The sequence below is a fragment of the Lissotriton vulgaris genome, chromosome 9 (genome assembly GCF_964263255.1).
Source record: "Lissotriton vulgaris chromosome 9, aLisVul1.2, whole genome shotgun sequence".
In the NCBI taxonomy this organism is placed as follows: Eukaryota; Metazoa; Chordata; class Amphibia; order Caudata; family Salamandridae; genus Lissotriton; species Lissotriton vulgaris.
Genome location: NC_141697.1, coordinates 567725151 through 567753011, shown reverse-complemented (window position 1 = coordinate 567753011; position 27861 = coordinate 567725151). Strand labels below are relative to the sequence as shown.

The window sequence follows — 27861 nt, the reverse complement described above, 5'->3', positions numbered from 1 at the left end:
TTGGCTTGCTGTCTGTCTCCGTCTTCGTGCTCCAAGGGATTTCTTGCAGGTAAGCGATGGAGTCTTTTGTAATATAAATGACTGTATTTTTTGAATGCTCCATCCGAAATGTTTAATCGCGTTTTTTTTTGGGTTTTTCGCTGCAGGTTGCGACGGCCCGGCGGGGGGAACAATTTCCGGTCGGGATCCTTGGCTCGCTGTAAGGTAAGCGATGGTGTGTGTTGTAATTAATAAATGACTGTCTCTTTTTAATGACTGAGTTTTTGTAAGTTTGTAAAGCTTTTTTTAGAATTAATTTATCTCACTTCTTTTGCAGGTTTTTTTTTTGCGTCGCTGCGTGGTTCCGGGATGTGGGCGTGGTCGCGGTTTCCGGTCGCCATTTTGGACAAGGTGTCTGGCTTCGTGGGACGATGGATTTCAGGTACGCGGTTTAAATTTGTATGTTATTGTAATTTGTTTTATATGTATTCTGTATTTTTGGTTTATATTGTAATGTATATTTATTTTTGGGGTCTGTTCTCTCTAATGTTTCTGTGTCGGCTCTCCTTCGTGGCGTCTTGCAGGTAAGCGATGGTGTGTGTTGTAATTAATAAATGACTGTCTCTTTTTAATGACTGTGACTTTTTGTAACTTTGTAAAGCTTTTTTTAGAATTAATTTATCTCACTTCTTTTGCAGGTTTTTTTTTTGCGTCGCTGCGTGGTCCCGGGATCTGGGCGTGGTCGCGGTTTCCGGTCGCCATTTTGCGCTCGGTGTCTGGCTTCGTGGGACGATGGATTTCAGGTACGCTGTTTAAATTTGTATGTTATTGTAATTTGTTTTATATGTATTCTGTCTTTTTTGGTTTATATTGTAATGTATATTTATTTATGGGGCCTGTTCTCTCTAATTTTTCTGTGTCGGGTCTCCTTCGTGGTGTGACGACTTGCAGGTAAGCGATGGTGTGTGCTGTAATTAATAAATGACTGTCTCTTTTCTTTTTAATGACTGAGTTTTTGTAACTTTGTAAAGCTTTTTTAGAATTAATTTATCTCACTTCTTTTGCAGGTTTTTTTTGGCGTCGCTGCGTGGTCCCGGGATGTGGGCGTGGTCGCGGTTTCCGGTCGCCATTTTGGACAAGGTGTCTGGCTTCGTGGGACGATGGATTTCAGGTACGCGATTTAAATTTGTATGTTATTGTAATTTCTTTTATATGTATTCTGTCTTTTTGGTTTATATTGTAATGTATATTTATTTTTGGGGTCTGTTCTCTCTAATGTTTCTGTGTCGGGTCTCCTTCGTGGCGTGACGACTTGCAGGTAAGCGATGGTGTGTGCTGTAATTAATAAATGACTGTCTCTTTTCTTTTTAATGACTGAGTTTTTGTAACTTTGTAAAGCTTTTTTAGAATTAATTTATCTCACTTCTTTTGCAGGTTTTTTTTTGCGTCGCTGCGTGGTCCCGGGATGTGGGCGTGGTCGCGGTTTCCGGTCGCCATTTTGCGCTCGGTGTCTGGCTTCGTGGGACGATGGATTTCAGGTACGCGGTTTAAATTTGTATGTTATTGTAATTTCTTTTATATGTATTCTGTCTTTTTGGTTTATATTGTAATGTATATTTATTTTTGGGGTCTGTTCTCTCTAATGTTTCTGTGTCGGGTCTCCTTCGTGGCGTGACGACTTGCAGGTAAGCGATGGTGTGTGTTGTAATTAATAAATGACTCTCTTTTTAATGACTGTGACTTTTTGTAACTTTGTAAAGCTTTTTTTTGGATTAATTTATCTCACTTTTGCAGGTTTTTTTTTGCGTCGCTGCGTGGTTCCGGGATGTGGGCGTGGTCGCGGTTTCCGGTCGCCATTTTGCGCTCGGTGTCTGGCTTCGTGGGACGATGGATTTCAGGTACGCGATTTAAATTTGTATATTATTGTAATTTGTTTTATATGTATTCTGTCTTTTTGGTTTATATGTAATGTATATTTATTTTTGGGGCCTGTTCTCTCTAATTTTTCTGTGTCGGGTCTCCTTCGTGGTGTGACGACTTGCAGGTAAGCGATGGTGTGTGCTGTAATTAATAAATGACTGTCTCTTTTCTTTTTAATGACTGAGTTTTTGTAACTTTGTAAAGCTTTTTTAGAATTAATTTATCTCACTTCTTTTGCAGGTTTTTTTTTTGCGTCGCTGCGTGGTCCCGGGATCTGGGCGTGGTCGCGGTTTCCGGTCGCCATTTTGCGCTCGGTGTCTGGCTTCGTGGGACGATGGATTTCAGGTACGCGGTTTAAATTTGTATGTTATTGTAATTTGTTTTATATGTATTCTGTCTTTTTGGTTTATATTGTAATGTATATTTATTTTTGGGGTCTGTTCTCTCTAATTTTTCTGTGTCGGGTCTCCTTCGTGGCGTGACGACTTGCAGGTAAGCGATGGTGTGTGTTGTAATTAATAAATGACTGTCTCTTTTTAATGACTGTGACTTTTTTGTAACTTTGTAAAGCTTTTTTTAGAATTAATTTATCTCACTTCTTTTGCAGGTTTTTTTCTGCGTCGCTGCGTGGTCCCGGGATCTGGGCGTGGTCGCGGTTTCCGGTCGCCATTTTGCGCTCGGTGTCTGGCTTCGTGGGACGATGGATTTCAGGTACGCGTTTAATTTTTATATAATTGTAATTTGTTTTATGTGTTTTACAGTCTTTAGCCTATTTGTTTTATATATTTTGCGCTTGTTCTCTCTAATGTTTCCGTGTCGGGTCTCCTCCGTGGCGTGACGACTTGCAGGTAAGCGATGGTGTGTTTTTTAATTTACATTTTTATGTCGCTGTAATTTCTTTTATGTGTTCAGCCTATTATGTTTTTATTGTAATGTATTTATTTTTGGGGCCTGTTCTCTATACTGTTTCCGGGTTGGGTCGCCTTCGTGGCGTGACGACTTGCAGGTAAGCGATGGTGTGTGTTGTAATTAATAAATGGCTGTCTCTTTTTAATGACTGTGAGTTTTTGTAACTTTGTAAAGCTTTTTTTAGAATTAATTTATATCACTTTCGTTGCAGGTTTTTTTCCGCGTCGCTGCGTGGTCCCGGGATCTGGGCGTGGTCGCGGTTTCCGCTCGCCATTTTGCGCTCGGTGTCTGGCTTCGTGGGACGATGGATTTCAGGTACGCTGTTTAAATTTGTATGTCATTGTAATTTCTTTTAGGTGTTCGGCCTGTTTTGTTTATATTGTAATGTATTTCTTTTTTGGGACTGTTCTCTTTTGTGTTTTTGTGTAGGGGCTCATTCGTGGCATGACGACTTGCAGGTAAGCCATGTTGTGTTTTGTAACAAATGTCTGTCCCTTTTCAATGCCCGTGAGTTTTTTGACATGGAAAATGTATTTTTGAGTTTATGTATATTCCTTTCTTTGCAGTAATTGAACGGCGGCGGCGTGCGAACGATTTCCGGTCGCCATTTTGTCATGGGATCTTTGGCTGTCTGTCTCCGTCTCCTTGGTCCAAGGAATTTCAGGTACGCGATTTAAATTGTAATGTAATTAGTATTTCTTTTACAGGTGTTCAGCCTTTTTGGTTTATATTCTTTTAATGTTTCTTTTTTGGGCTGTTCTCTCTATTGTTTCTGTGTAGCCTGCCGTGACGTGTCGGGTTTCCTTCTCCGTGGACGAACAACTTTAAGGTAAGCGCTGTTGTCATGTCTTAGTGCGACTCGGTGTAGATAGATTCAAATGTAATTTGTATTTTATTACAGGTGTTGTAGATTTAACGTAACAGGTGTTCGGGCTATTTTGTTTATGTTCTTCTGATCTTTCTTCGTGGACGAACAACTTTAAGGTAAGCGCTGTTGTCATGTCTTAGTGCGACTCGGTGTAGATAGATTCAAATGTAATTTGTATTTTATTACAGGTGTTGTAGATTTAACGTAACAGGTGTTCGGGCTATTTTGTTTATGTTCTTCTGATGTTTCTTTTTTGGCCTGTTCTCTCTAGTGTTTCCGTGTCGGGTCTCATCCGTGGCGTGACGACTTGCAGGTAAGCGATGTTTTTGGTAACTAAAGAATTACTGTCACTTTCGAATACCCGGAGTGTTTTGTTACGTTTCAAAAGTAATTTCTAACTTCATTTCTTTCCCTTTATTTGCAGGAATATGTCGGCGGCGTGGTGTCGTAATTCTATTATGCTTACTTTAATAGTTATTTTATATCGTGTGCTTTCTGTGTAGGGAATTATTGGAAAGAGCTATCGTGTTTTTCTACTTTAACAAAATGATATTCACCAGCACTTCTTTTTGTATTTGCAGGCAGCGTGGCGCCAACTCGTCTACCACTAAGCTTTGATATTCAAGATCGGCAAAAGTCGCACATTGCCACTAAGTACTCTAACGAGTCACAGCATCCATGACCTTTTCATTCGGCCAGACAGCCTCCTATCGGCAATTTACATATGTCGAGACAGCAACATCCTAAACAACATCTCACCTACATGTTCTTAACAACAAACTTTGCAAGTCTTTTGTTATTTAATGAACTAACTGCCGTTTTTTTTGTCTTCCACAGTATGTAAAGGACTACAGCCACGGAAAGAAACATTTCTTCGAGCGAGCTCAGAAGGTATACTTCGTGACAGTGGACTGGAGCCTCTCGATTTCTCGACCGATCTCAGGAGGTATACTTCGAGACAGCGGACTGGAGCCTTTCGACATAAACTGTAAGTTCCTTCCTGTCTGTGAAAGTAATTTGTCCTTTTGAGCTGCGGTATTACGACCACAATTTTCAGTTTTACACGCGCAACAAAGTAGTAATAATATGAATCACTTTAGAATTAAATTTTGTTGCCTTTACGTTTGTCCAATTTCACCATGTTTTTGTTTAATGCGTTTGAGTTCTTTTTGGTACATTGGCAATAGGTACATTTACGATATAAATGTTGTCGGATGTCTCCTTTATTCATGAACTTTTTGGATGCCTTGTTTGTGCGATGCCACATTTTATTTAATATGCATAAATCGTGGGGCTGAGTTAGCTGACCACAAGCATGTATTTGTCGCAACACTAGATTTAGTCAAAGCACGAAGGCCTGTTACATTTACTGAGAGCATAAAGAACAGTTAGGATAAGGTGAGACCGACGACTTTCAGTGCAAAGTTATACATCGGCAAACTGTGCATGTAGGAGGAAAATGTAGGTAGATTTACGATATAAATGTTTGCGCATGTCTACTTTATTGATGGCCTTTGAAAATTCGAACACATGCTTACTTTGTAAGGCCTTGCTGTTTAATGCAATTCGTCATTATGTACATTTGGGATGCCTTCTTTGTGCGATGCCAGATTTTATTTCATATGCTCAAATTGTTGAGCTGAGTTAACTGAACACAAGCATGTGTTTGTCGCAACACTCGATTTAGTCACAGCATGAAGGCCCGTTACATTTACTGACAGCATAAAGAACAGTTAGGATAAGGTGAGACACGACGACTTTCAGGGCTAACTAATACATCGGCAAACTGCATTTAGGAGGAAAATGTTTGCGCAGGTAAGTTTAGCCCTTTCTGTGAAAATAATTTGTCCCCTTTTTTTTAGTTCATATGCTCAAATCGTAGGGCTGAGAGTTAGATGAGCACAAGCATGTGTTTGTCGCAACACTAGATTTAGTCAGAGCATGAAGGCCCGTTACATTTACTGAGAGCATAAAGAACAGTTAGGATAAGGTGAGACACGACGACTTTGAGTGCAAAGTTATACATCGGCAAACTGCATTTAGGAGGAAAATGTTTGCGCATGTAAGTTTCTACCTTTCTGTGAAAGTCATTTGTCCCAGATTTTATACTGAGAGCATAAAGAAGTTAGGATAAGATGAGACCGACGAGTTTCAATGCAAAGTTATACATCGGAAAACTGCATTTAGGAGAAAAATGTAGGTAGATTTACGATTTCAATGTTTGCGCATGTCTACTTTATTCATGGCCTTTACACATGCTTACTTTGTAAGGCCTTGCTGTTTAATGCAATTCGTCATTATGTACATTTTGGGTGCCTTGTTTGTGCGATGCCAGATTGTATTTCATATGCTCAAATCGTAGGGCTGAGAGTTAGATGGGCACAAGCATGTGTTTGTCGCAACACTAAATTTAGTCATTGCATCAAGGCCCGTTACATTTACTGAGAGCATAAAGAACAGTTAGGATAAGGTGAGACACGACGACTTTCAGTGCAAAGTTATACATTGGCAAACTGCATAAAGGAGGAAAATGTTTGCGCATGTAAGTTTAGCCCTTTCTGTGAAAGTAATTTGTCCCCTTTTTTATTTAATATGCTCAAATCGTAGGGCTGAGAGTTAGATGAGCACAAGCATGTGTTTGTCGCAACACTAGATTTAGTCAGAGCATGAAGGCACGTTACATTTACTTAGAACATAAAGAACAGTTAGGATAATGTGAGACACGACGACTTTCAGTACAAAGTTATACATCGGCAAACTGCATTTAGGAGGAAAATGTTTGCGCATGTAAGTTCAGGCCTTTCTGTGAAAGTAATCTGTTCTTTTGAGCAGCGGTATTACGAGCACATTTTACAGTTTTTATACGTGCAAACAAATCAGTAATAATACGTATTACTTTAGATTTAAATTGTCTTGCATATACATATTCCCAATTTCCCCATGTTTTTGTTTAATGCCTTTGAGTTCTTTTTCATACATCGCCAATAGGTACATTTACGATATAAATGTTTGCAAACTGTGCATTTAGGATGAAAATGTTTGCGCATGTAAGTATGCCTTTCTGTAAAACTAATTTGCAGTAAGAATACGTATCACTTTACAATACAATTGTGTTGTATATACATTTGGCCAATTTCACCATGTTTTTTGTTAATCCATTTCACTGATTTAGGTAAGACTAATCTTTCACACACACATATATATATATGTTCAGTTACAACTTTAGTTCACAAACTGCTTTGCACGATGCGAGAAATTAAATAAAACACTGACAACATTCCTTCTTTTTTTTTTCACAACGTGCATGCGCGGATTTCTATATTTTTAAAGGCACATACAAACCAGTAACGTGACGCAAATAATTGCCATACTATTACATTAGAACGCATTAATTGCTAGTACGCAAAGCTTTGGCTAAGATTCAATTTGCACAGTTTGAATGAGAAAATCACTGCTTTTTTGGCCTGCACTCATAATATTTTGCTAATGCTATTTTTGTTTTGTAGGATAAAAAAGTACACGTTTGTTGCAACTGACCCATCGACTACACAATTTGAAATTCGTTATATAAACACGGTATGTTAATACTTTATTTATTTTACTTAATACATTTCGTTTTTTAATAATTGCTGTTTGTACTAAGCATTCTTTGCTGTATACTTATACACAAAATTTCGCTCATAAAGCACATCTTATGCTTTTGTACAAGAGCGCCACTGGTAAAGTTGGAATCAACAGAGAAGTAAAACTTATAACAAACACTTTTTGGAAAGGTCCCTGTAGGGAATGCTTTGACTCATTTACCACACGCAATATACATAGATCTCTTTATTTCCTGCCTTCCCTTTCAATTTCTTTCTTGCCTTTCCTTATGTCTCTCTTCTGCATTTACTCTGCATCTCCTTCACAATTTTACATTCAATGTCCTTTCTTTCACTCTCGCATTATTCTTCTCTCCTTTTCTCCGACTTTCTCTTTCTTTTGCTCTCCTTCTCTCTCCTGCATTCTCACTCTTCTGCCCTCACCCTATATATTCATCCCCACCTTCTTTACAGGTCCCGGCAGCAAATGCTTACATACTAAGCTAGCACATGCAACATACATACATTTCACTCTCTTGACTTACAATTCAATTTTGCATTTTTGCCTTTATCTCTTTTGCATTTACTCTGCATCTCCTTTCCCATTTTGCCATCAGTCTTTCTCTTTAATTTACTCCTGCTCTATTCTTCCCTCACTATTACACCTACTTTCTTTCTTCTTCTCTTTTCCCTCTTTTTTCATGCCCTCTCTTATACCTTCTCTCTCCTGTTTTAATCTTCTTCCCTTCTATCATGCACACTTTCTTTTACTCCATCTCTATTCAGCTCTCACTTTTACCCATCCTTTTCTTCTCTCTCGTGCTCTCTATTTTTTGCGTCCTCCCCCTTCTGCTTGCTATCTCCCGACTTATCTATTATGCTTATCTCTTTTACCTTCTCTTTTCCTATTCCTTCTATCTTTATTTCTCTCACTCTCTTGCACACTTTCTTTTACTCCATCTCTATTCAGCTCTCACTTTTACCCATCCTTTTCTTCTCTCTCGTGCTCTCTATTTTTTGCGTCCTCCCCCTTCTGCTTGCTATCTCCCGACTTATCTATTATGCTTATCTCTTTTACCTTCTCTTTTCCTATTCCTTCTATCTTTATTTCTCTCACTCTCTTGATATCTTAACCTTTTGCCCCTCTCTTCTTCCAGACACTTTCCACCACTCCTTCTTTCTCTCCTCCTTATATCTCGCTCTTTTGTATTCCTTCTTTATTTCTCTCAATTTTGCACACTCTACCTATCTTACTTTCACACTCTTGTGGTTTTCTTCTTTATATACCCTTTTTGACATTCTTTTGTCCAAAAAAGTTCCTCACGTTCTCTCTTGCACTCTCTCTTCCTTTTTTCAATTACCAGCTGCTCTCTCCTTCCTTCTTGCTCCCTCTCTATTATGCTTCACTCTTTATCTATCATACTTCAATTTCCTGCACTCTTACTTCTTTATTTTTGTCTTTATTTTTGTCGTCTTTTCACTTCTTTGCATTCTCTCCATATCAAGCTTCTTTTTAACTTGCGCTGTTCATCATCCTTCTCCTTTTTTATTTTCACTCCTTTTCTTTTTGCCTATCTTCCCCTCTTTCTATCCATCTCTCTCTTCTTCCTGACCTCTATCTCTTTCCACCTTGTTATTTTATAGTCTTTACTACTATACTAGTTACTCTATAATACATACTGCTTCTAATTCTCTATTTACAACTTCTAATATACTTCACACAAATGTCCTCACTCTTCTCAAACTTTTGCTAACGGTATATTTTGCTTTTACAGGACAAAAAATTTGCCATTTGGTGCAACTGCCCCATCGAGGACACATCTTTCAAATTCGTTCATTCAACACGGTACGTTAATACTTAAAACTTATTTTACTTTAGACATTTTTGGGTAGTACTTCCTGTCTGTACTGGGCATTCTTTGCTAGATAGTTATACACAAAAGTTTGCCTCATAAACAACATTTAATTTACTTTGGAGATGAAAGCAGCACTGGTGAGGTCGTAATCAGGAGAGAGGTCAAAGGTAAAGGAAAACTTATAACTAAGACTTTGTTCTTTCTGTCTGTACTGGGCATTCTTTGCTGGATATACACAAAAGTTTGCCTCATAAACAACATTTGATTTAGTTTGGAGATGAGCAAATGATTAGATACTGAGACAGCACATGCAACATATATACATCTTTCTCTTGCCTTCCCTTTCAATTTTGCATTCTTGCCTTTCCTCTCTCTTGCATTTACTCTGCATCTCATTCATGATTTTGCCAGCAGTCTTTCTATTTTATTTACTCCTGCTCTATTCTTTCCTCACTTTCTCCTACTTTCCTTCTTTTTTTTCCTCTCCCTCTTTTGCATCCTTTCTCTTCTACACTCTCTCCTGTATTCCCCTCTTCTCTTTCTTTCTATCATGCACTTTCTTTTACTCACTCTATTCTGCTCTCACTTTTACTCCTCCTTACCTTCTCTCTGATGCTCTTTCTAGCTTGCGTCTCAGCTTGCTCTCTCTACTTATGCTTGCTCTCTCCCTACTTATCTATTATGCTTATCTCTCCTTCCCTCTCTTTTCCTATTCCTTCTATCTTTATCTCTCTCCCTCTTGCTATCTTATCTTTTGACCCTCTTCTTCTTGCATACCCTTTCCATCTCTCTCCTTTCTTTCTCTACTTCCTAAATGTAGCTGTCTCTTGAATTTATTCTTTATCTCTCTATTTCCTGCATCCTTTCTCCTTTCTGCTTCCTCTCTCCCTTTTCTATCATGCTTATCTCTCCTGCCATCTCTTTTCCTATTCCTATCTTTATCTCTCTTTGCATGCTCTTACCTTTTGCCCCTACACTCTCTCCTGTATTCCCCTCTTCTCTTTCTTTCTATCATGCACTTTCTTTTACTCACTCTATTCTGCTCTCACTTTTACTCCTCCTTACCTTCTCTCTGATGCTCTTTCTAGCTTGCGTCTCAGCTTGCTCTCTCTACTTATGCTTGCTCTCTCCCTACTTATCTATTATGCTTATCTCTCCTTCCCTCTCTTTTCGTATTCCTTCTATCTTTATCTCTCTCCCTCTTGCTCTCTTACCTTTTGCCCCTCTTCTTCTTGCATACCCTTTCCATCTCTCTCCTTTCTTTCTCTACTTCCTAAATGTAGCTGTCTCTTGAATTCATTCTTTATCTCTCTATTTCCGGCGTTCTTTCTCCTTTCTGCTTCCTCTCTCCCTTTTCTATCATGCTTATCTCTCCTGCCATCTCTTTTCCTATTCCTATCTTTATCTCTCTCTCGCATGCTCTTACCCTTTGCCCCTCTCTTCTTCTTGCATACTCTTTCCATCTCTCTCCTTTCTTTCTCTCCTCCTTATGTTGCTATCTTGTATTCCTTCTTTATTTCTCTTTATTTTGCCCACTCCATCTTACATTCACAATCTTGTGCTTTTTTTCATCTATACTCACCTTCTTTCTTCCATCACAATCTGTTCCCTCCTGCTCTCTTTATTGCTCTCCTATATATATCTCTCCTTTCTGCTCTCTCCTTCTCCCTACTACCCCCTATTTCAACTGCTCTCTCTTTCCTTCTAGCTCCCACTCGATTATGCTTCTCTTTTTATCTCCCTCCTTTCTGCTCTTTTCTCTTTGTCATCAATATCCCTCTTGCACCCTCTTCCAACTGCTCCATTCTTACTTATTTCTTGCTCATGCCCTCCTTCCCACCCTCTCTTTACCTCATGCATTTTCTCTCTCCTTTGCTCTCCCTTTTGCCCTCTCTTTTACTTTCACTTTCTATCTCCTTCCCTATGTTGTTCTCCATTTCCATCTTGCACTCCTTCTCTTTCTTGTCCTCTGACTCCATTCTGCACTCTCTTCTCTCTCCTTTTTGCTCTTTTTTCTCTCTCCTGCACCCTATTCCATCTCCTCTCTCTCCTTCCTTCTTCCTCCCTCTCTATCATGATTCTTTTTGTATCTCCCTTCTGCTATTTTCCCTTTGCCATCACTCTCCCTCTTGCCCCCTCTTCCAACTGCTCCCTTCTTAATTCTTTCTTGCTCATGCACCTCCCTTTAACTCCTGCTTTCTCTTTTCCTTGCTCTTCCTTTTGCACTCTGTGACTTTCACTTCTATCTCCTTCCCTATCTTGTTCTGGCTTTCCATCTTGCACTCCTTCTATTTTTTGCCCTATGCCTCCATTCTGCAGTCTTTTCCCCTTTCTACGTTCTCTCTCATGATCTCCATTATCTTGCGTCCTCTTTACTTCCTTATCGATCATACTTCTATCTCCTGCACCCTCTTCCTCTTTCTCTATCTTCTTTTTACCTCCTCTCTGCGTACTCCGTTCTTTTTTTGCACTCTCTTCTTTTTTTAAATTACTTCTTTATTCTTTCTTCTCTATATATCTCTCCTTTCTGCTCTCTTCCTTCTTCTTCCTGCCCCCTATTCCATCTGCTCTCTCCTTTCTTCTTGCTCCTTTTCTATCTATCATGCTTCTCTGTCCTGCACTCTCCTTCTTTTCTAATACTCTCCGTGTTCCTCTTCCTCCCTATCTTTCATTCTTCTCTCTATCTCTTTTATGCTTTCTTTTCTCTCTACCATACCTCTCTCCTACACCCTCTTCCATCTGCTCTCTCTCCCTCCCTGCTCATGCCCTACTTCTTACTCTTCCTTTACCTTCTGCCTTTCTTCTTACTCCTGCGTATTATCTCCTTCCTGCCTTCACTCTCCATCTCTGTCCTTAAAAGATACCATCTCTTACCTGCAAGAAATCCCTTGTACCATGGAGACGGAGACAGACAGCGAGCCAAGGATCCCGCCCGGAAATTGTTCCCCCCACCGGGCCGTCGCAAAATACCTGCAGAGAACAAAAAAAAAACGTGATTAAACATTTCGGATGGGGCATTCAAAAAATACAGTCATTTATATTACAAAAGACATCATCGCTTACCTGCAATTTGTTCCGCCACAGACAAAGAAACCTGATACGTCATCAAAGGCAGGTCCCGGCAATGCCGGGCTAGAATCGGGGGCGTTCCCGGCGTAGTTTTGTCGGCAAAAGCCAAAGAATCTTGAACGCCCCTGAGTCTGCTTTAAATTGACGGACAGGCCCCTCGTCCAATGGCTAGGCTCAATTTATGGAGCCAGACAATGAATGACGAGGGCCGACCCAAACTCACACTACAGTTCTCATTAGGTTTTGGCTTGCGCAAAAAAGCTGCTCCCTTTGCGCCCTGCGTCCTTTCTCCTTTCTGCTTGCTCTCTCCATCCTTTTCTATCATGCTTATCTCTCCTGCCCTCTCTTCCTATTCCTTCGATCTTTATCTCTCTCCCTGTTGCTCTTACCTTTTGCCCCTCTCTTCTTCTTGCATACCCTTTCCATCTCTCTCCTTTCTTTCTCTGCTCCTTATGTTGCTATCTTGTATTCCTTCTTTATTTCTCTTTATTTTGGCCACTCCATCTTATATTCACACTCTTGTGCTTTTCTTCATCTACCCTCTCACCTTCTTTCTTCCATCCTTCTCTTTACATCATGCTTTTTCTCTCTCTCCCTTGCTCTCCCTTTTGCCCTCTCTCTTACTTTAACTTTCTATCTCCTTCCCCATATTGTGCTACATTTCCATCTTGCACTCCTTCTCTTTCTTGCCCTCTGACTCCATTCTGCACTCTCTTCTCTTTTCTCTCTCCTTTTTGCTCTCTTTCTTCTTACTCTTGACCCCTATTCCATCTGCTCTCTCTCCTTCCTTCTTCCTCACTCTCTATCATCATTCTTTTTTTATCTCCCTTCTGCTATTTTCCCTTTGCCATCACTCTCCCTCATGGACACCCTCCCTTTAACTCCTGCTTTCTCTCTTTCTTGCTCTTCCTTTTGCTCTCTATATCCTTCCCTATGTTGTTCTGCCTTTCCATCTTGCACTCCTTATATTTTTGGACCTCTGCCTCCATTCTGCAGTCTTTTGCCCATTTTACGTTCTCTCTCATGATCTCCATTTATCTTGCATCCTCTCTACTTTCTTATCTATCATACTTCTATCTCCGGCACTCTCTTCCTCTTTCTTACTTATCTTTCTCTAACTTCTTTTCACCTCCTCTCTGCATACTCCGTTCTTTCTTAGCACTCTCTCTTCCTTTTTTTAATTACTTCTTTATTCATTCTTCTCTATATATCTCTCCGTTATGCTCTCTTCCTTCTTCCTGCCCCCTATTACATCTGCTCTTTTCTTTTTTCTAGCTCCTTTTCTATCTATCATGCTTCTCTGTCCTGCACTCTCCTTTTTCTTTTTTTTCTCTTTCTAATACTCTCCATGTTCCTCTTCCTCCCTATCTATCATTCTTATCTCTATCTCCTTTATGCTTTCTTTTCTCTCTACCATCCCTCTCTCCTGCACCCTCTTCCCTCCCTTTTTCTCTCTCTCATGTCCTCTCTCCTTCCTGTCTTCACACTCTATCTACGTCTCCATCTTGTCTTCACTTTCTATCTTGCACTTTTTTTACTTGCTATCTTCTCACTCCATTCTGCACTTACTTCTCTTCTTGCTTTCTAGCCCTCTTGATCTCTTATGTGTCTCCTCTCTTCATCAACACTTTCTAGCTACTTTGTGTGCTTTACACACATTTTTCCACTTCACTAAGTTAGTGTGAGCATCCCTATAAGGCTATATAGATGATGTTAACTATAGTGTTTATTTAGGAACACTATGCAACAACTATAGAACACACTGGACAAACGCAATGACTTATATTTACAACTAATTGTGTGAAAGTTTTATGTTTGTCTGTTATTTCTTTTACAGGTGCACAAACACTTTTGGAATGAGCAATTGCTCTTCCCCTTTTTTTTTATGCACTAAATCATTTTTTTGATATTTTCACTTTCACGCCCCCAGGTCAGGGTGGGCGATTAGAGAGTCCATACCGCCGGGGTATAATTCTGTCATTATAAATGCCTAAGGAAATGTAAACAACTGTAAAACATGAAACATGTTGACTGACTAATTAGTATTTTAAATTAACAAATCCATTACCTTGGGCATTAAATTCAGACACATAACTCTTTCATTTGTGTACTAAGCATCAAGAATTATAGATTTTTACTTACACATTAGGCAGTTTTAATTATAAAACTCACAACATGCCTTTTTCACAAAACCTGCTCCGCAGTCTTCTGGCGTCGTAGCACACCAAAGAGGCATTCGGCCTCTTTGGTGGGGCCCAATGATGAAGCATGACACTGACTAGGTCGGTGTGTGAGGGCTTTCTTTTCCACCTAAAGTGAGTGTGCAATTCCCCAGTTGCATCACTCAGTCTCTGTGGCAAATTCAGATGTATTTAACGTCTCTTCTATTGTTTATTTAGATTTAACAAGGGATTAAGTGTTCCTTAATCTCACTACCTCTCCTATTCCTTTGTACTTGCTTAAAATTACAAACAATGCATCTAATACACTCTTTACAACTTCTCATAAAAATCACTTCATGTAATTTACATTTCTATTTTTTTGTAGCTTACATTCTACACCTCTATATCCTCTCTTCCTTATCAGACTTCTCTCTTTTCATTATCTTTCTCTTCATCTTTCCACTACTCTCAATATTGCCTAACCACCCCTCTTTATTAACATCTCTTCTTCCTGCCCTCCATCTCTCTCTATCTTGCTCACTTTATCCTCCTTACTACTATACATTACTAGTTACTCTATACTACATACACTTCTAATACTCGATTTACAACTACTAATATGCTTCACTCAGTCCACACACATACTACACATACAACTTCTACACATAGTCTTGAGTATCGAGCCGCTTTTATTATATTAATAAGTCAACTCAATATTAATGCTTGTTTCATTCTTCCTTAGATTGCCAATTGATTGAATAACATCAGACGTAATTCTTTGACACAACATCAGTGAAAACATCATCACGGTAAAAGTATCTATTTTGCTTCTTTATTGACTTGTAAGTATAGAAATAGCAAGGGAAAAAGCAAAACACATATCAACACACACCCATATATATATATATATATATATATATATATATATATATATATATATATATATATATATATAGTATATACTTAGAATTCGAAAAGATCATATAGAAGATTTCCATAGGTAACATTAATCTTAAGAAAAAAAAATAGTTAACAAAAAAGTAAAAGTAATTGCTTTTTCTTTTGATAGCAGCTCCAACTATAAAACAAGTCCAAAACAACAATAGAGTGGATTTAGAGAAAAAAAACTAGACAAAATCAGATATATAATTAGTTATTAAAAAAATTATATATATATTTATATACTTAACATTGAAAATTATTTCTTTTATAAAGACAATTGCTAATTGTTTGGAAATATATACAATTAGAAGTATGTTTTTTAAATAAGCTATCAACCTGTAACTTGGAATATATTTAACAGTAAAATAACTATATATATATACATATATATATATCCAAATATATATATATATATATGCTAATAGTATAACTTATAGCTAGTACATCACTAAAATTGTAAACAAAATACATCTAAATCTGCTACCTAAAATACAATGCAAAAAAATAGTGTTCAATTAATTGCCTTGCATTATAGTTAAGTACAAAATAAAATATAAATTAGCAATAGATATATATATATATATATATATAAATATATATATATATATATATATATATATATATATAGAGATTAAATAAGAGAACGAAAATAGACTCGCGGATAACAAAAAAATCTAGCAATACTGTAGCGATATCAAATTATTTCATAAATTAGATTAGCTAACATGCAAATACTAGCAGCAGATTATCATCAAGGTCATGACAAATTTACATGCAATTCGAGAGGTTATCAATGCTTGCCAAATAGTACTTTTGCAATTATACACAACTATTACAAAGATGCACATACATGGACTAAAGAAGACTTGCATTACATTATGAAATTAGGTGATGCTTTATATATAGATATGCATTTACTTAATAGCGAACAACTTAGGCATCCAGATGAGTTACCTAATTTTATTGAACACAATACTACTATCTATTCTCTTAAACTTAAAGAACCTTATTATGGAGACATATTACAACAATGTGACCCTTCGTTTCCAAATCTCAACAAAATATTAAAACCTGCACTTGATTCCAACTCCGGTGTTATACTTTGCATGGAAATTTATGTTATTTCCATTTTTAAGAAAAATGATTCATACTTTGTATTTGACTCACATAGTCGTGATAAGACTGGAATGCCTCATCCAAATGGAACATGTATTACTATACAGTTCACATTTGAAAAACTTCTAGAGTACATCACTAATCTGGCACACTATCTTAAGAAACCAAACCTGAATTGTGTGCCGTATGAATTAACTCCAATACAAATAAGTACGATTACAAAAGAATCACTTCAAAAAGCAATGGTGCGTCATGAAAAAAATAAGAATGCAGTAGCACCGAAAATTTTTTATGTGTATTCTACTAAAGGTAGTGAAAATTTTTTCACACAAGCATTTGAAATGCGTATAGAAAATGCCAAAAAAATCATTCAGAGATGTCAATCTAAAAAAAAAACTTTTTGGAATAAGGAACAGCCATTAGCATTTTTAGATAATACTCCTAGTACTAGTACGTATTCCTGTGCAATTCTCACTACAACAGGGCCTAATAATCAATCTAAAGAGAACAGCAAGCAGATCAGCACAACACAATATACTAATACACCAGAAGAGACTACTCCTACTGACACATATGCAAGTATACTTAAGAAAACACTTAAGAGCAACACAGAAAGACAACATATTAATAGCACACACATAAATCTACAACAAACAATACCAGCAAGTAAGTTAAATACCAACACATATTCTACTAATGTAATTAATAACACACACATAAATGTACAACAAACAATAAACACAAGTAATGTACATACAAACACATATTCAAGTGATTACTATAATACATATAAACTTATTACTGGAAGTAATGACAGTTTACTTCATGATAATATACACAATAGCACATTGCAGAACAAGGAAAGTAGCACAAATAATACCAATATAGATTCACATATTTTAACACAAACACCACAAGAAATTCCCTTTTTACATAACACACATCCACAGGACAAAAATACACATAGTGATAAAACTAGTCACTATACACATTGTCTTCAAAATAGTATATTTGCTATTCTAAAGAACTACTGTAAACCAGCATATATTTGGGATAGTGTAGACTTGCACTGTATTATGAATCTTGGAGATGCTTTGTACACTGAAATGCACTCTGTCGGTGAACAAGATTGTATGCAACCTCTAAAGTTACCAAATTACATAGTTAGCAATGACATAATCTATTCTACAAAGCTCAAAAAATGCTTTAGCGAAGAACTAACAAAATCAGCACAAACTTTACATAGTAAATTTATATCTGCACTAACTTCTACAATTAATTCACAAACTGGTATATTGATCTCTATAGGTAGATATATAATTTCAGTCTTCAAAACTCTACATACATACTCTCTATTTGATTCACATAGCCAAAATGAAAATGCAATACAACATCCTAATGGAACATGTATTGCTATCAACCTTGACTCTATTAATCTTATTATAGAATACATCCTAAAATTAGGCAATAGAGAACAAATTACTAATTCTGAGAGTATTACTTTAGATTTAACTACAGTGAACATAACAACAATTAGCAAAAAAGGTTTACACCAAACACAACGGAATCATAGACAAGGAAATGTAAAGTCGAGAAAAAGCATATATGTTCATACGACACATATATCTATAAATGCATTAGGGGAAATTCCTTCGAATAACTTACAAGTAGAAAATACAATACTAAACACACAAAACAGCAATAGTCAGGACAATAGACTGCATGTAACAGAAGACAGTTATTTAGCTTCACACATAGCTCTTAACAATACTGAGATAATAAACACATTAACAGCTAATGTTGAATCACTAATTCAACCAACAAATATAGAAATTCTAGAAGTAAACAGTACTAGAAAAAGAAAACAGACACAAAACAAAGAGAATGAACTTAATCATAGACATATAACAGGTCAAACAACAAATGAGATAATTAGGATATTTCAGGAAGAAATAAGATATGGACCCGAGTACACATGCACTATTTGCAATCAACTCTGGCATAAGCAAAGTCTTCAAAATACACACAGTATTAGTAAGAGAGCTAAATTCATAGAATGTAATATTAGCAAATACAGAACAAATGAGATATGCAGAACATGTTACACATATATATCAAAAGACAAAATACCTCCATGTTCAGTATATAATGGGATGACATTTCCTGATATCCCACCAGTCTTACAGTTGCATAACTTAGAAGAAAGATTAGTATCGCCAAGAATACCTTTTTTACAAATTAGAACATTACCACGTGGATTCCAAAAATCTCTATCAGGTGCAGTAGTAAATGTCCCTGCAGACGTTATGACAACAGTAACTGTTTTACCAAGGCAAATTAATGATAACATGACAATTCCAATAAAATTAAAAAGGAAATTAAGTTATAAATCTTATACCCATTATGAAAATGTTAGACCAAACAAAGTTAAACGTGCAGCTTTATATTTAGCCACTACAAGCACTTTGTTTCAAGAATATGGAATCACTATTAATGAAGATTGGGATTATACAACACAAGATATACATTCTTGTGATGAGACTTCAGATACAAGTAATACGTCAGATTCCTCAGACAACATTCCAGCAGGAAATTTAGATACTATGTTAGATAATGAAACTATTACTACAGAAACAAATAATATTTTAAGTTTAGCACCTGCAGAATATAACACACCAAGAGGCCTGTATGAAGACAAAGATTCTGAATATTTGGCATTCCCAACTATATTTGGCGGGAAACGAAGGCCGACTAATGAAGAAAGGCATGTCCCAATACATTACAGCACAATCTGTCAATCAGAAGTAAGAAGTAATGATCTAAGAGTAGCAAAGTGTGTTACTAATCTTTTCTTTAAATTAAAAACATTACACATTAAACAATTACAGAGCAAAATATTTATATCTCTTAGGAAATACTTTAATAATGGAAACATTATAACTGCCAAAGACATAAAGAATAAATTAGATACAATTTTGCAGTATAATGAAGGATACAAAATACTTAAAACTATCCGTAGTTCACCACCATATTGGGAGCAATGCAAAAAAGACCTCTTTGCTATGATTAGACAATTAGGATTACCAACTTTTTTTTAACGTTATCTGCTGCAGAAACGAAATGGTATCACTTAATTAACATATTATTACGTACAGAAAAGAGACCAGAATGCACAAAAGAAGAATTTAACAATATGTCATGGGAAACAAAATGCAAATTAATACAGCAGAATCCCATTACATGTGCAAGACATTTTGACTTTCAAGTTCGGAAATTATTTAATTCTGTTTTATTGCATGAAAGTAATCCAATTGGCAAAATTATTGATTACTTTTATAGAGTGGAATTCCAACAACGGGGATCACCACATATACATGCTATAATATGGATAGAAAATGCTCCACTATATGAAACTTCTGATAGAGATGAAGTCACTACTTTCATAAATAAGTATGTTACATGTGCAAAAACAGAAGAACAAGATATAGAGTCTTTACTACCTCTACAAAGACACGGCCATACCAAGAACTGCCGTATCAAACATAAAAGAACATGCAAATATCATTATCCCAGATATCCAATGCCTGAAACTTTTATACTAGAACCAATAGAGCTAGACAAAACAAATAACGAGCTCTTACAGCAAATTGAACTAATACATCTAACTATAAATAGCCAAGAATTTTCAAATTATACTTTTGAACAGTTTTTGCATTCAATGAACATAGATCTAAAACAATATACTTTATGTATACAATCTATTATACAAAAAAATACTATTTTCTTGAAAAGAACACCAGCTGAATGCTTTATAAATAACTACAATCCAACTATTTTGAAAGCATGGCAAGCAAACATAGATATACAATACATCTTAGATGCATATGCATGTGCTGTGTATATTGTTTCATACATTAGTAAATCACAGCGAGGAATGAGCAAACTAATTGCCCAAGCTGCTAAAGAAGTACATGCTAATCCAAGTATTAAGGAACAACTTAAGCATATAGGGAACAAATTCTTAAACTGTACAGAAATAAGTGCACAAGAAGCAGCATATCTAATACTACAAATTCCTTTACGGAAAAGTTCAAGATCTTTTGTATTTATCAATACAAGTCCTAATGAAAAGCGTACATACTTATTAAAAGACATCGAAACTATCAATTCTTTACCAGATGAGTCTTGTAAAATACAATATGATAATATTATAGTCAGGTATAGTAAACGCCCTGTAAAATTAGAAACATGTACATTAGCTGACTATGCATCTATGTATAATGAAAAGAAAAAATGTAAAGGAAAAGAAGAAACAGGCCATGACAATTTCCTTATTGAAAATAACTTTCATAGCTCAGATGACGAAGAACTTGAGATAAATTTAGTAGACGAAACAAACTGCATAAAAAGAAAAAAAGCAAGAGTAATTCGCTATTGCAGATTTAACATCAAAAATGACTCAGAAAATTACTATAGAGAATTGCTCATGCTTTTTTACCCATGGCGAAATGAACATAATATAATTAATAACAAGGGAACTTATTATGAACGCTATCTAGAACTTAAAAATGCAGTTGATTCAAACCATAATAAATATAATAAACATAATAAACAACTAACCACTAATAGCAATGAAACTAGTATATTAGATACATTGCTACCACCAATAGATACAGAAGAAGATAACACCATATGCCATGAAGTGCAAAATAATGAAAACCCATTGTATGACCTATCATTTGATTTAGGGATTAGAAGTACAAGTAGAGAAGAATCAATAAGCAATAACATAATGCCAAAAGAACAATATGATAGTATAATGCAAAATCTAACAGAAGAACAACTTAACTTTATATATCATCATTTGCATTGGGTTAAAACTAAAGAAACACCATGCTACACATTTTGTACAGGTGGTGCAGGAGTAGGCAAAAGTTTCCTTATAACAGCACTTTACCAAACATTAGTACGTTATTACAATACAAAAGCAGGAGAAAACCCAGATAACATATATGTATTGCTTACAGCTCCAACTGGCAAAGCAGCACATAACATTCAAGGACAAACACTACATAGTACTTTTAAAATACCTATTTCACAAACACTAACTCATAGACAGCTAACTCATGAGAATAGAAGCACACTACAAGGTCAGCTAATGCATCTTAAATTGCTAATAATTGATGAAATATCAATGGTAGGGGCTAATGTATTCAACTTTATACATAATAGATTGCAAGAGATAAAAATGTCTGATCTCCCTTTTGGCGGTATATCTATTTTAGCAATTGGAGACTTTTACCAATTGAAGCCAGTTTTTGACCCATACATATTTGACAACCCAAAACATTCATATAGGCCAGTAAGTACTAATTTATGGCAGACACATTTCAAGTTATTTGAGTTGACTAAAATAATGAGACAACAAAATGACTTGCCATTTGCTCAACTACTAAACAGATTAAGAGAAGGGAAACAAACAAATGAGGATATTATACAGATAAAAACACGAGAAATAGAGCCACCTGAAAACATTAGCAAAACGATCCCTTACATTATGGGAACTAACAATGAAGTCAATAGCGTAAATAATGCAGTTTTATTAGAACATATAACCCATTACCCAGTTTACACAGCTACAGCAATAGATACAGTTGCAGCAGACTTAAGTGAAGCAGTAAAAAAAAAAATACTAAAACAGTTGCCCACAGATTCTACTAAAACAATGAGCCTGCCATCAATATTACATATTGCATTGCAATTAAGATATGATTTAACTAACAATATAAATGTCAATGATGGTTTAACAAATGGTGCAACAGGTATAGTAGAATTTGTGGAAACTATCAATAACAGCCCAAATGTAATTTGGATTAATTTTGATAAAGAAACAGTAGGCAAATTAACAAGACAAGAAAACAAACACATATATCACAGTAATATTTTGCCTCATTGGACACCCATTCATGCTATTACACGGCATTTCCAATATACACAGAAATTTATAACTATTATACGCAAACAATTCCCATTGAGACAATCATCTGCAAGAACTATACATAGAACACAAGGAGAAACAATTGAGCCCATTTACATTCACTTTAACAACAGTAAAGTACATCATCTACATTATGTAGCTTTAAGCAGAGCTAAATCTTTAGACAACATATACATTAGAAACTTTCAGCAAGACAAAATAGCTGTACATCCAAAAGTGCATGAAGAAATGACACGTTTAAGAACACACATGCTATTACAAATATCAGTACCACAATTGCATAGCTATAGACAACAGTGTAATATAATTGTCCATAACATACGGTCCTTGCAAAGAAATTACACTGCTATGAAATCAGACAAAAATATCATGAACAGTGATATTATATGCCTTACTGAAATCAACACAACTAGAAAAGCAGATAAGAATACGTTCTTAATAGAACAATATCACCTACTATTATTTGATAAATTTCACAACCAGCACACTAAGCATGGTATTGCCATTTACTACAAAAAAAACATGCTTTTATCGCCAATATATCAAACACAACACGAAATTGACTTTTTAATTTTCACTCTGCATCTTAATGATTCTGAATACTTATTTATTATACTGTACAAACCACCACATGTACTTTTGCAGACATTATTACAAGCTTTAAGTAGCATAATTTACTTGTATCCAAATTCAAAATATGTCATCATGGGAGACTTCAATATAGATTTAACACAAATGTCACCAAACAGAACTTTGCTATTAGAATATATGCTGCAGCAATTTCAATGCCAGCAAAAAATAGAACAATACACAACAGACTACAATTCTACACTAGATCACATCTATACTAATGACAACATCATGCACTACGGTACATTAGAATCATATTACAGTGATCACAAAGCATTATGGGTGGCAGTTTAAAATGCAACAACTTCATTAACATGCTATTTTATTACAGGTAATAGCAAAAGGGGAAAAATGTATGCTCAGAATGTGTACTAACATTTTCTCTCATTTCAGATGATTTCCATAGAAGACCTCAAAAAAATGAAACATGAAGACAACAAACCTTACCAAAAAACAATCCGAGCCAACGTAATAAAATGTTCGACAAAAACAAACTATACAAATGCTAAACAAGAGCACAAAGTAATGTATCATCTAGCTCTAGCTGATGAAAGTAGTTGCATTAAAGCAACGTGCTACAATGAGCCATTTTACCAGCAAACGAAAGAAGGGAATGGAATTATGATTCGCAATTTCTTAGCCAAAAACAATGTGATTATCATCACAAAACAAACGAAACTATCACGCATGATGCCCTTATCTATACCTCAAGAAATAATACAGGAGGCACAATATATACTACAACCCCCTGCTCCACCAATATCACCGATAAAAACAGTAAAAGCAGCTTCACTACGCTCATTAATGAGCATTTCTGGGACTATTGCTGAGGTAAGCTTATAAAAAAAAATTCACCCTTTTACACACACACTATATACCAAAAAGTCTTGCACACAATACTTACACCTTTGACAAACTCTCACTCTTTGACAAACTCTCGCTCTTTGACAGACTCTCTCTCTCTTTGACAGACTCTCTCTCTCTTTGACAGACACTCTCTCTTTGACAGACTCTCTCTTTCACTCCCTCTCTCTCTCTTTACAGACTCTCTCTCTCTTTAACAGACTCTCTCTCTCTTTGACAGACTCTCTCTCTCTCTTTGACTCTCTCTTTGACTCTCTCTTTGACTCTCTCTTTGACTCTCTCTTTGACTCTCTCTTTGACTCCCTCTCTCTCTCTTTCAAAGAGTCTCTCTCTCTTTGACAGACTCTCTCTCTTTGAGCAGACTCTCTCTCATTGACTCTCTTTGACTCCCTCTCTTTGACAGACTCTCTCTTTGACAGACTTTCTCTCTTTAACAGACTATCTCCCTCTTTGACACCATCTCTTTCTTTAACAGACTCTCTCTTTCTTTGACAGACTCTCTCTTTCTTTGACAGACTCTCTTTGACTATCTCTCTTTGACTCACTCTCTCTTTGACAGACTCTCTCTTTGACAGACTCTCTCTCTTTGACAGACTCTCTCTCTTTGACAGACTCTCTCTCTCTTTGACAGACTCTCTCTTTGACAGACCCTCTCTCTTTGACAGACCCTCTCTCTTTGACAGACTCTCTCTCTTTGACAGACTCCTCTCTTTGATGACTCTCTCTCTCTCTGACAGACTCTCTCTCTTTGACAGACTCCTCTCTCTCTTTGACAGACTCCTCTCTCTCTTTGACAGACTCTCTCTCTTTGACAGACTCCTCTCTCTTTGACAGACTCGCTCTCTCTTTGACAGACTCGCTCTCTCTTTGACAGACTCGCTCTCTCTTTGACAGACTCGCTCTCTCTTTGACAGACTCTCTCTCTTTAACAGACTCTCTCTCTCTTTGACAGACTCTCTCTCTCTTTGACAGACTCTCTCTCTCTTTGACAGACTATCCCTCTTTGACAGACTCTCCCTCTTTGACAGACTCTCTCTCTCTCTTTGACAGACTCTCTCTCTCTTTGACAGACTCTCTATTTGACAGACTCTCTCTTTCACAGACTCTCTTTCTCTTTGACAGACTCTCTATCTCTTTGACAGACTCTCTATCTCTTTGACAGACTCTCTCTCTCTTTGATAGACTATCTCTTTGACAGACTCTCTTTAATTTCTATTACCAATTTTATCTTACAGGAAGAAGAAATAAAAACAATTGTTATTGCCGGACAAGATACAAAACTTAAATCAATAACTGTGAAAGACACAACGGACTCAGTAAAAATAACTCTTTGGAGAGATGCCACAGACTTTCCCATTGAAATTGGATCCTACATTAAGATGACGCACTTGACAGTGCATGAATTTAACAACAATAAAATGTTAAACACAACAAGGAATACACAATTTCAAGTAAGTACAAATTATGAAAATATTAATAACTTGCTCTACTACTCAATCTATACTATCTACTTCTTCAAACACCATCAAACTCTATATTCACTAATTAAAATTCACTCAAACTATCGCTTCTAATACTCTCTATCTAAATGCATTAAGCTACACTATGTATTATACTAATCACTACTATAAAGCTAACTTATACTCTCCACTTTATGAAAACGTATTTTTACTAAAGTATCTATAACATTACAAAACAGTCTATAATCCTCTATTATACCTTTTCACTATACGTACTCACAAACTATCCTTTCTTAAACTATCTTCACTACTTATTAACATTATTTAAGACTGCATATATCAAGAAATTTGTCCGTAGGTCAACACAAGAAAAGAAATAAAATAACTTCATAAATATGAAATTAACTAAATTCTTTTTCCTTCACAGAAAATAGAACCGCCAGAAGAAGAAATAAATATGACTATATATAGCCTCGAAAATGCGAATCAGGAACACAGTACACTAAATGTACATATTGATAATGCAGAAAATTTACAATCAGTCGAAATAGATAACAATATTCTACTGGACTACTTCCAAATACCACCGGACATTGACGACATTCAGGAAGCACTAATGCCAATCTTGCCCAAAAATGTCAATGTAATATTACAAAATGGATACATACGGAAAATACATGAGTTGTGAAAAACAACACAATACTTGACTGTAAATCAATGTACAAAATGGGAGATATTCAAATTATGTTTCAGTAAAAAGGCTAAAAATACAGTATTTTAATTAAAGTTTCATTTGGTTGCAAACAATAACACTAAATATATATTTACTTAAAAAAATTTTTTAAAAGGTTTTTATCTTGTATTCTCTTTGACTAACTGTCTCTCTTTGACAGACTGTCTCTCTTTGACAGACTCTCTCTCTTTGACAGACTCTCTCTTTGACAGACTCTCTCTCTTTGACAGACTCTCCCTCTTTGACAGACTCTCCCTCTTTGACAGACTCTCCCTCTTTGACAGACTCTCCCCCTTTGACAGACTCTCCCTCTTTGACAGACTCTCCCTCTTTGACAGACTCTCCCTCTTTGACAGACTCTCCCTCTTTGACAGACTCTCCCTCTTTAACAGACTCTCTCTCTCTCTTTGACAGACTCTCTCTCTCTTTGACAGACTCTCTCTCTCTTTGACAGACTCTCTCTCTTTGACACTCTCTCTTTGACAGACTCTCTTTGACAGACTCTCTCTCTCTTTGACAGACTCTCTCTCTCTTTGACAGACTCTCTCTCTCTTTGACAGACTCTCTCTTTGACAGACTCTCTCTCTCAGACTCTCTCTCTCTTTGACAGACTCTCTCTCTCTTTGACAGACTCTCTATTTGACAGACTCTCTCTTTGACAGACTCTCTCTCTCTTTGACAGACTCTCTCTCTCTTTGACAAACTCTCTCTTTGACAGACTCTCTCTCTTTGACAGACTCTCTCTCTGTTTGATAGACTATCTCTTTGACAGACTCTCTTTAATTAAAAATGGGAGATATTCAAATTATGTTTCAGTTAAAAGGCTAAAAATACAGTATTTTAATTAAAGTTTAATTTGCTTGCAAACAATAATACTAAATATATATTTACTTAAATAAAACTTTTTAAAGCTTTTTATCTTGTATTTGCATTATTATTACAGAGTACATAAGATATGTTAATGGACAATTTTACTTGAAAAAGACTACAACAAATGTAATTATTCTATAGCAAATTGAGCTACATGCAAAAATGTTAATGTGTAAATTTTTTTTTACATAGCTTTTCACACATGCATCATACATCCATGCAACTTTAACTATCCATCCTTTCATTCTTCCACCCATCCTTCATACATCCTTCATACATCCATCATTTTATCTATACATCAATTCACCGACACTTTCATCCATCCACCCATCATTCATCACACAACCTTTTCACACATCCATCAATTAACTCACACTTTCATCCATCCACCCATCATTCATCACACCACCTTTTCACACATCCATACATCATTCATCCATGCAACATTTTATACATCCATCCACCTACATTTTCTTTTATACGTCCTTCCGTCCAACATTTCATCCATTCACACTTTCAACAATCCAACCTGCATCCATCCACACTTTCATCCTTCCATACATCCATCCATCCTTTACACATACACACACGTTTTCACACATCCATCAGTCATCCATGCAACATTTAACATCAATCTATGGATTCTTCAGAACTTATGGTTTTTTCAAACTAGTAAAGTCACTGTGCAATATTGTACTTATGCATCGTTCGGTGTGACATCCTCAAGTGCCTTATTGATGTTTTCCAACAATACATGCAATTGCATTCTAAAACCTTCACATCATTGTATATGTTCTTTAAAGAAGTTTGCAGGACCACAGCGAACTGTTCTTAATGTCATTGTGCTGTTTCTTTGTACTATTTATTGTGATCTCTTAATTCACCCTGGATGTTCACCTGGTAA

The 27861-nt window shown here is 36.2% G+C and overlaps 1 protein-coding gene across 2 annotated transcripts; it reads left to right on the top strand.

Annotated features, from left to right (window-relative positions):
• Window positions 1-3235: 3235 nt before the first annotated feature.
• Window positions 3236-26952, top strand: LOC147691821 (uncharacterized). 2 transcript variants are annotated; one of them, XM_086938114.1, is made up of 10 exons: window positions 3236-3266; window positions 3375-3472; window positions 3589-3637; window positions 3948-4664; window positions 7183-7252; window positions 9033-9103; window positions 15087-15153; window positions 23424-23861; window positions 25130-25345; window positions 25782-26952. In XM_086938114.1, the coding sequence occupies exons 8-10, from the start codon at window positions 23424-23426 to the stop codon at window positions 26040-26042; spliced, it is 915 nt and encodes a 304-aa protein (XP_086794240.1). In that variant the 5' UTR covers window positions 3236-3266; window positions 3375-3472; window positions 3589-3637; window positions 3948-4664; window positions 7183-7252; window positions 9033-9103; window positions 15087-15153; the 3' UTR covers window positions 26043-26952. The 2 variants fall into 2 exon arrangements, with proteins under 2 accessions (XP_086794240.1, XP_086794239.1); XM_086938113.1 differs by having other exon boundaries at window positions 3589-4664.
• Window positions 26953-27861: the final 909 nt, after the last annotated feature.

Bases quoted from the DNA above. Each gene is read 5' to 3' on its own strand.
- LOC147691821 (XM_086938114.1), top strand. From the start codon at position 23,424: ATGATTTCCATAGAAGACCTCAAAAAAATGAAACATGAAGACAACAAA. The intron at 23,862-25,129 runs GTAAGCTTATAA...TTTATCTTACAG, and splicing joins TTTCTGGGACTATTGCTGAG to GAAGAAGAAATAAAAACAAT. The intron at 25,346-25,781 runs GTAAGTACAAAT...TTTCCTTCACAG, and splicing joins CAAGGAATACACAATTTCAA to AAAATAGAACCGCCAGAAGA.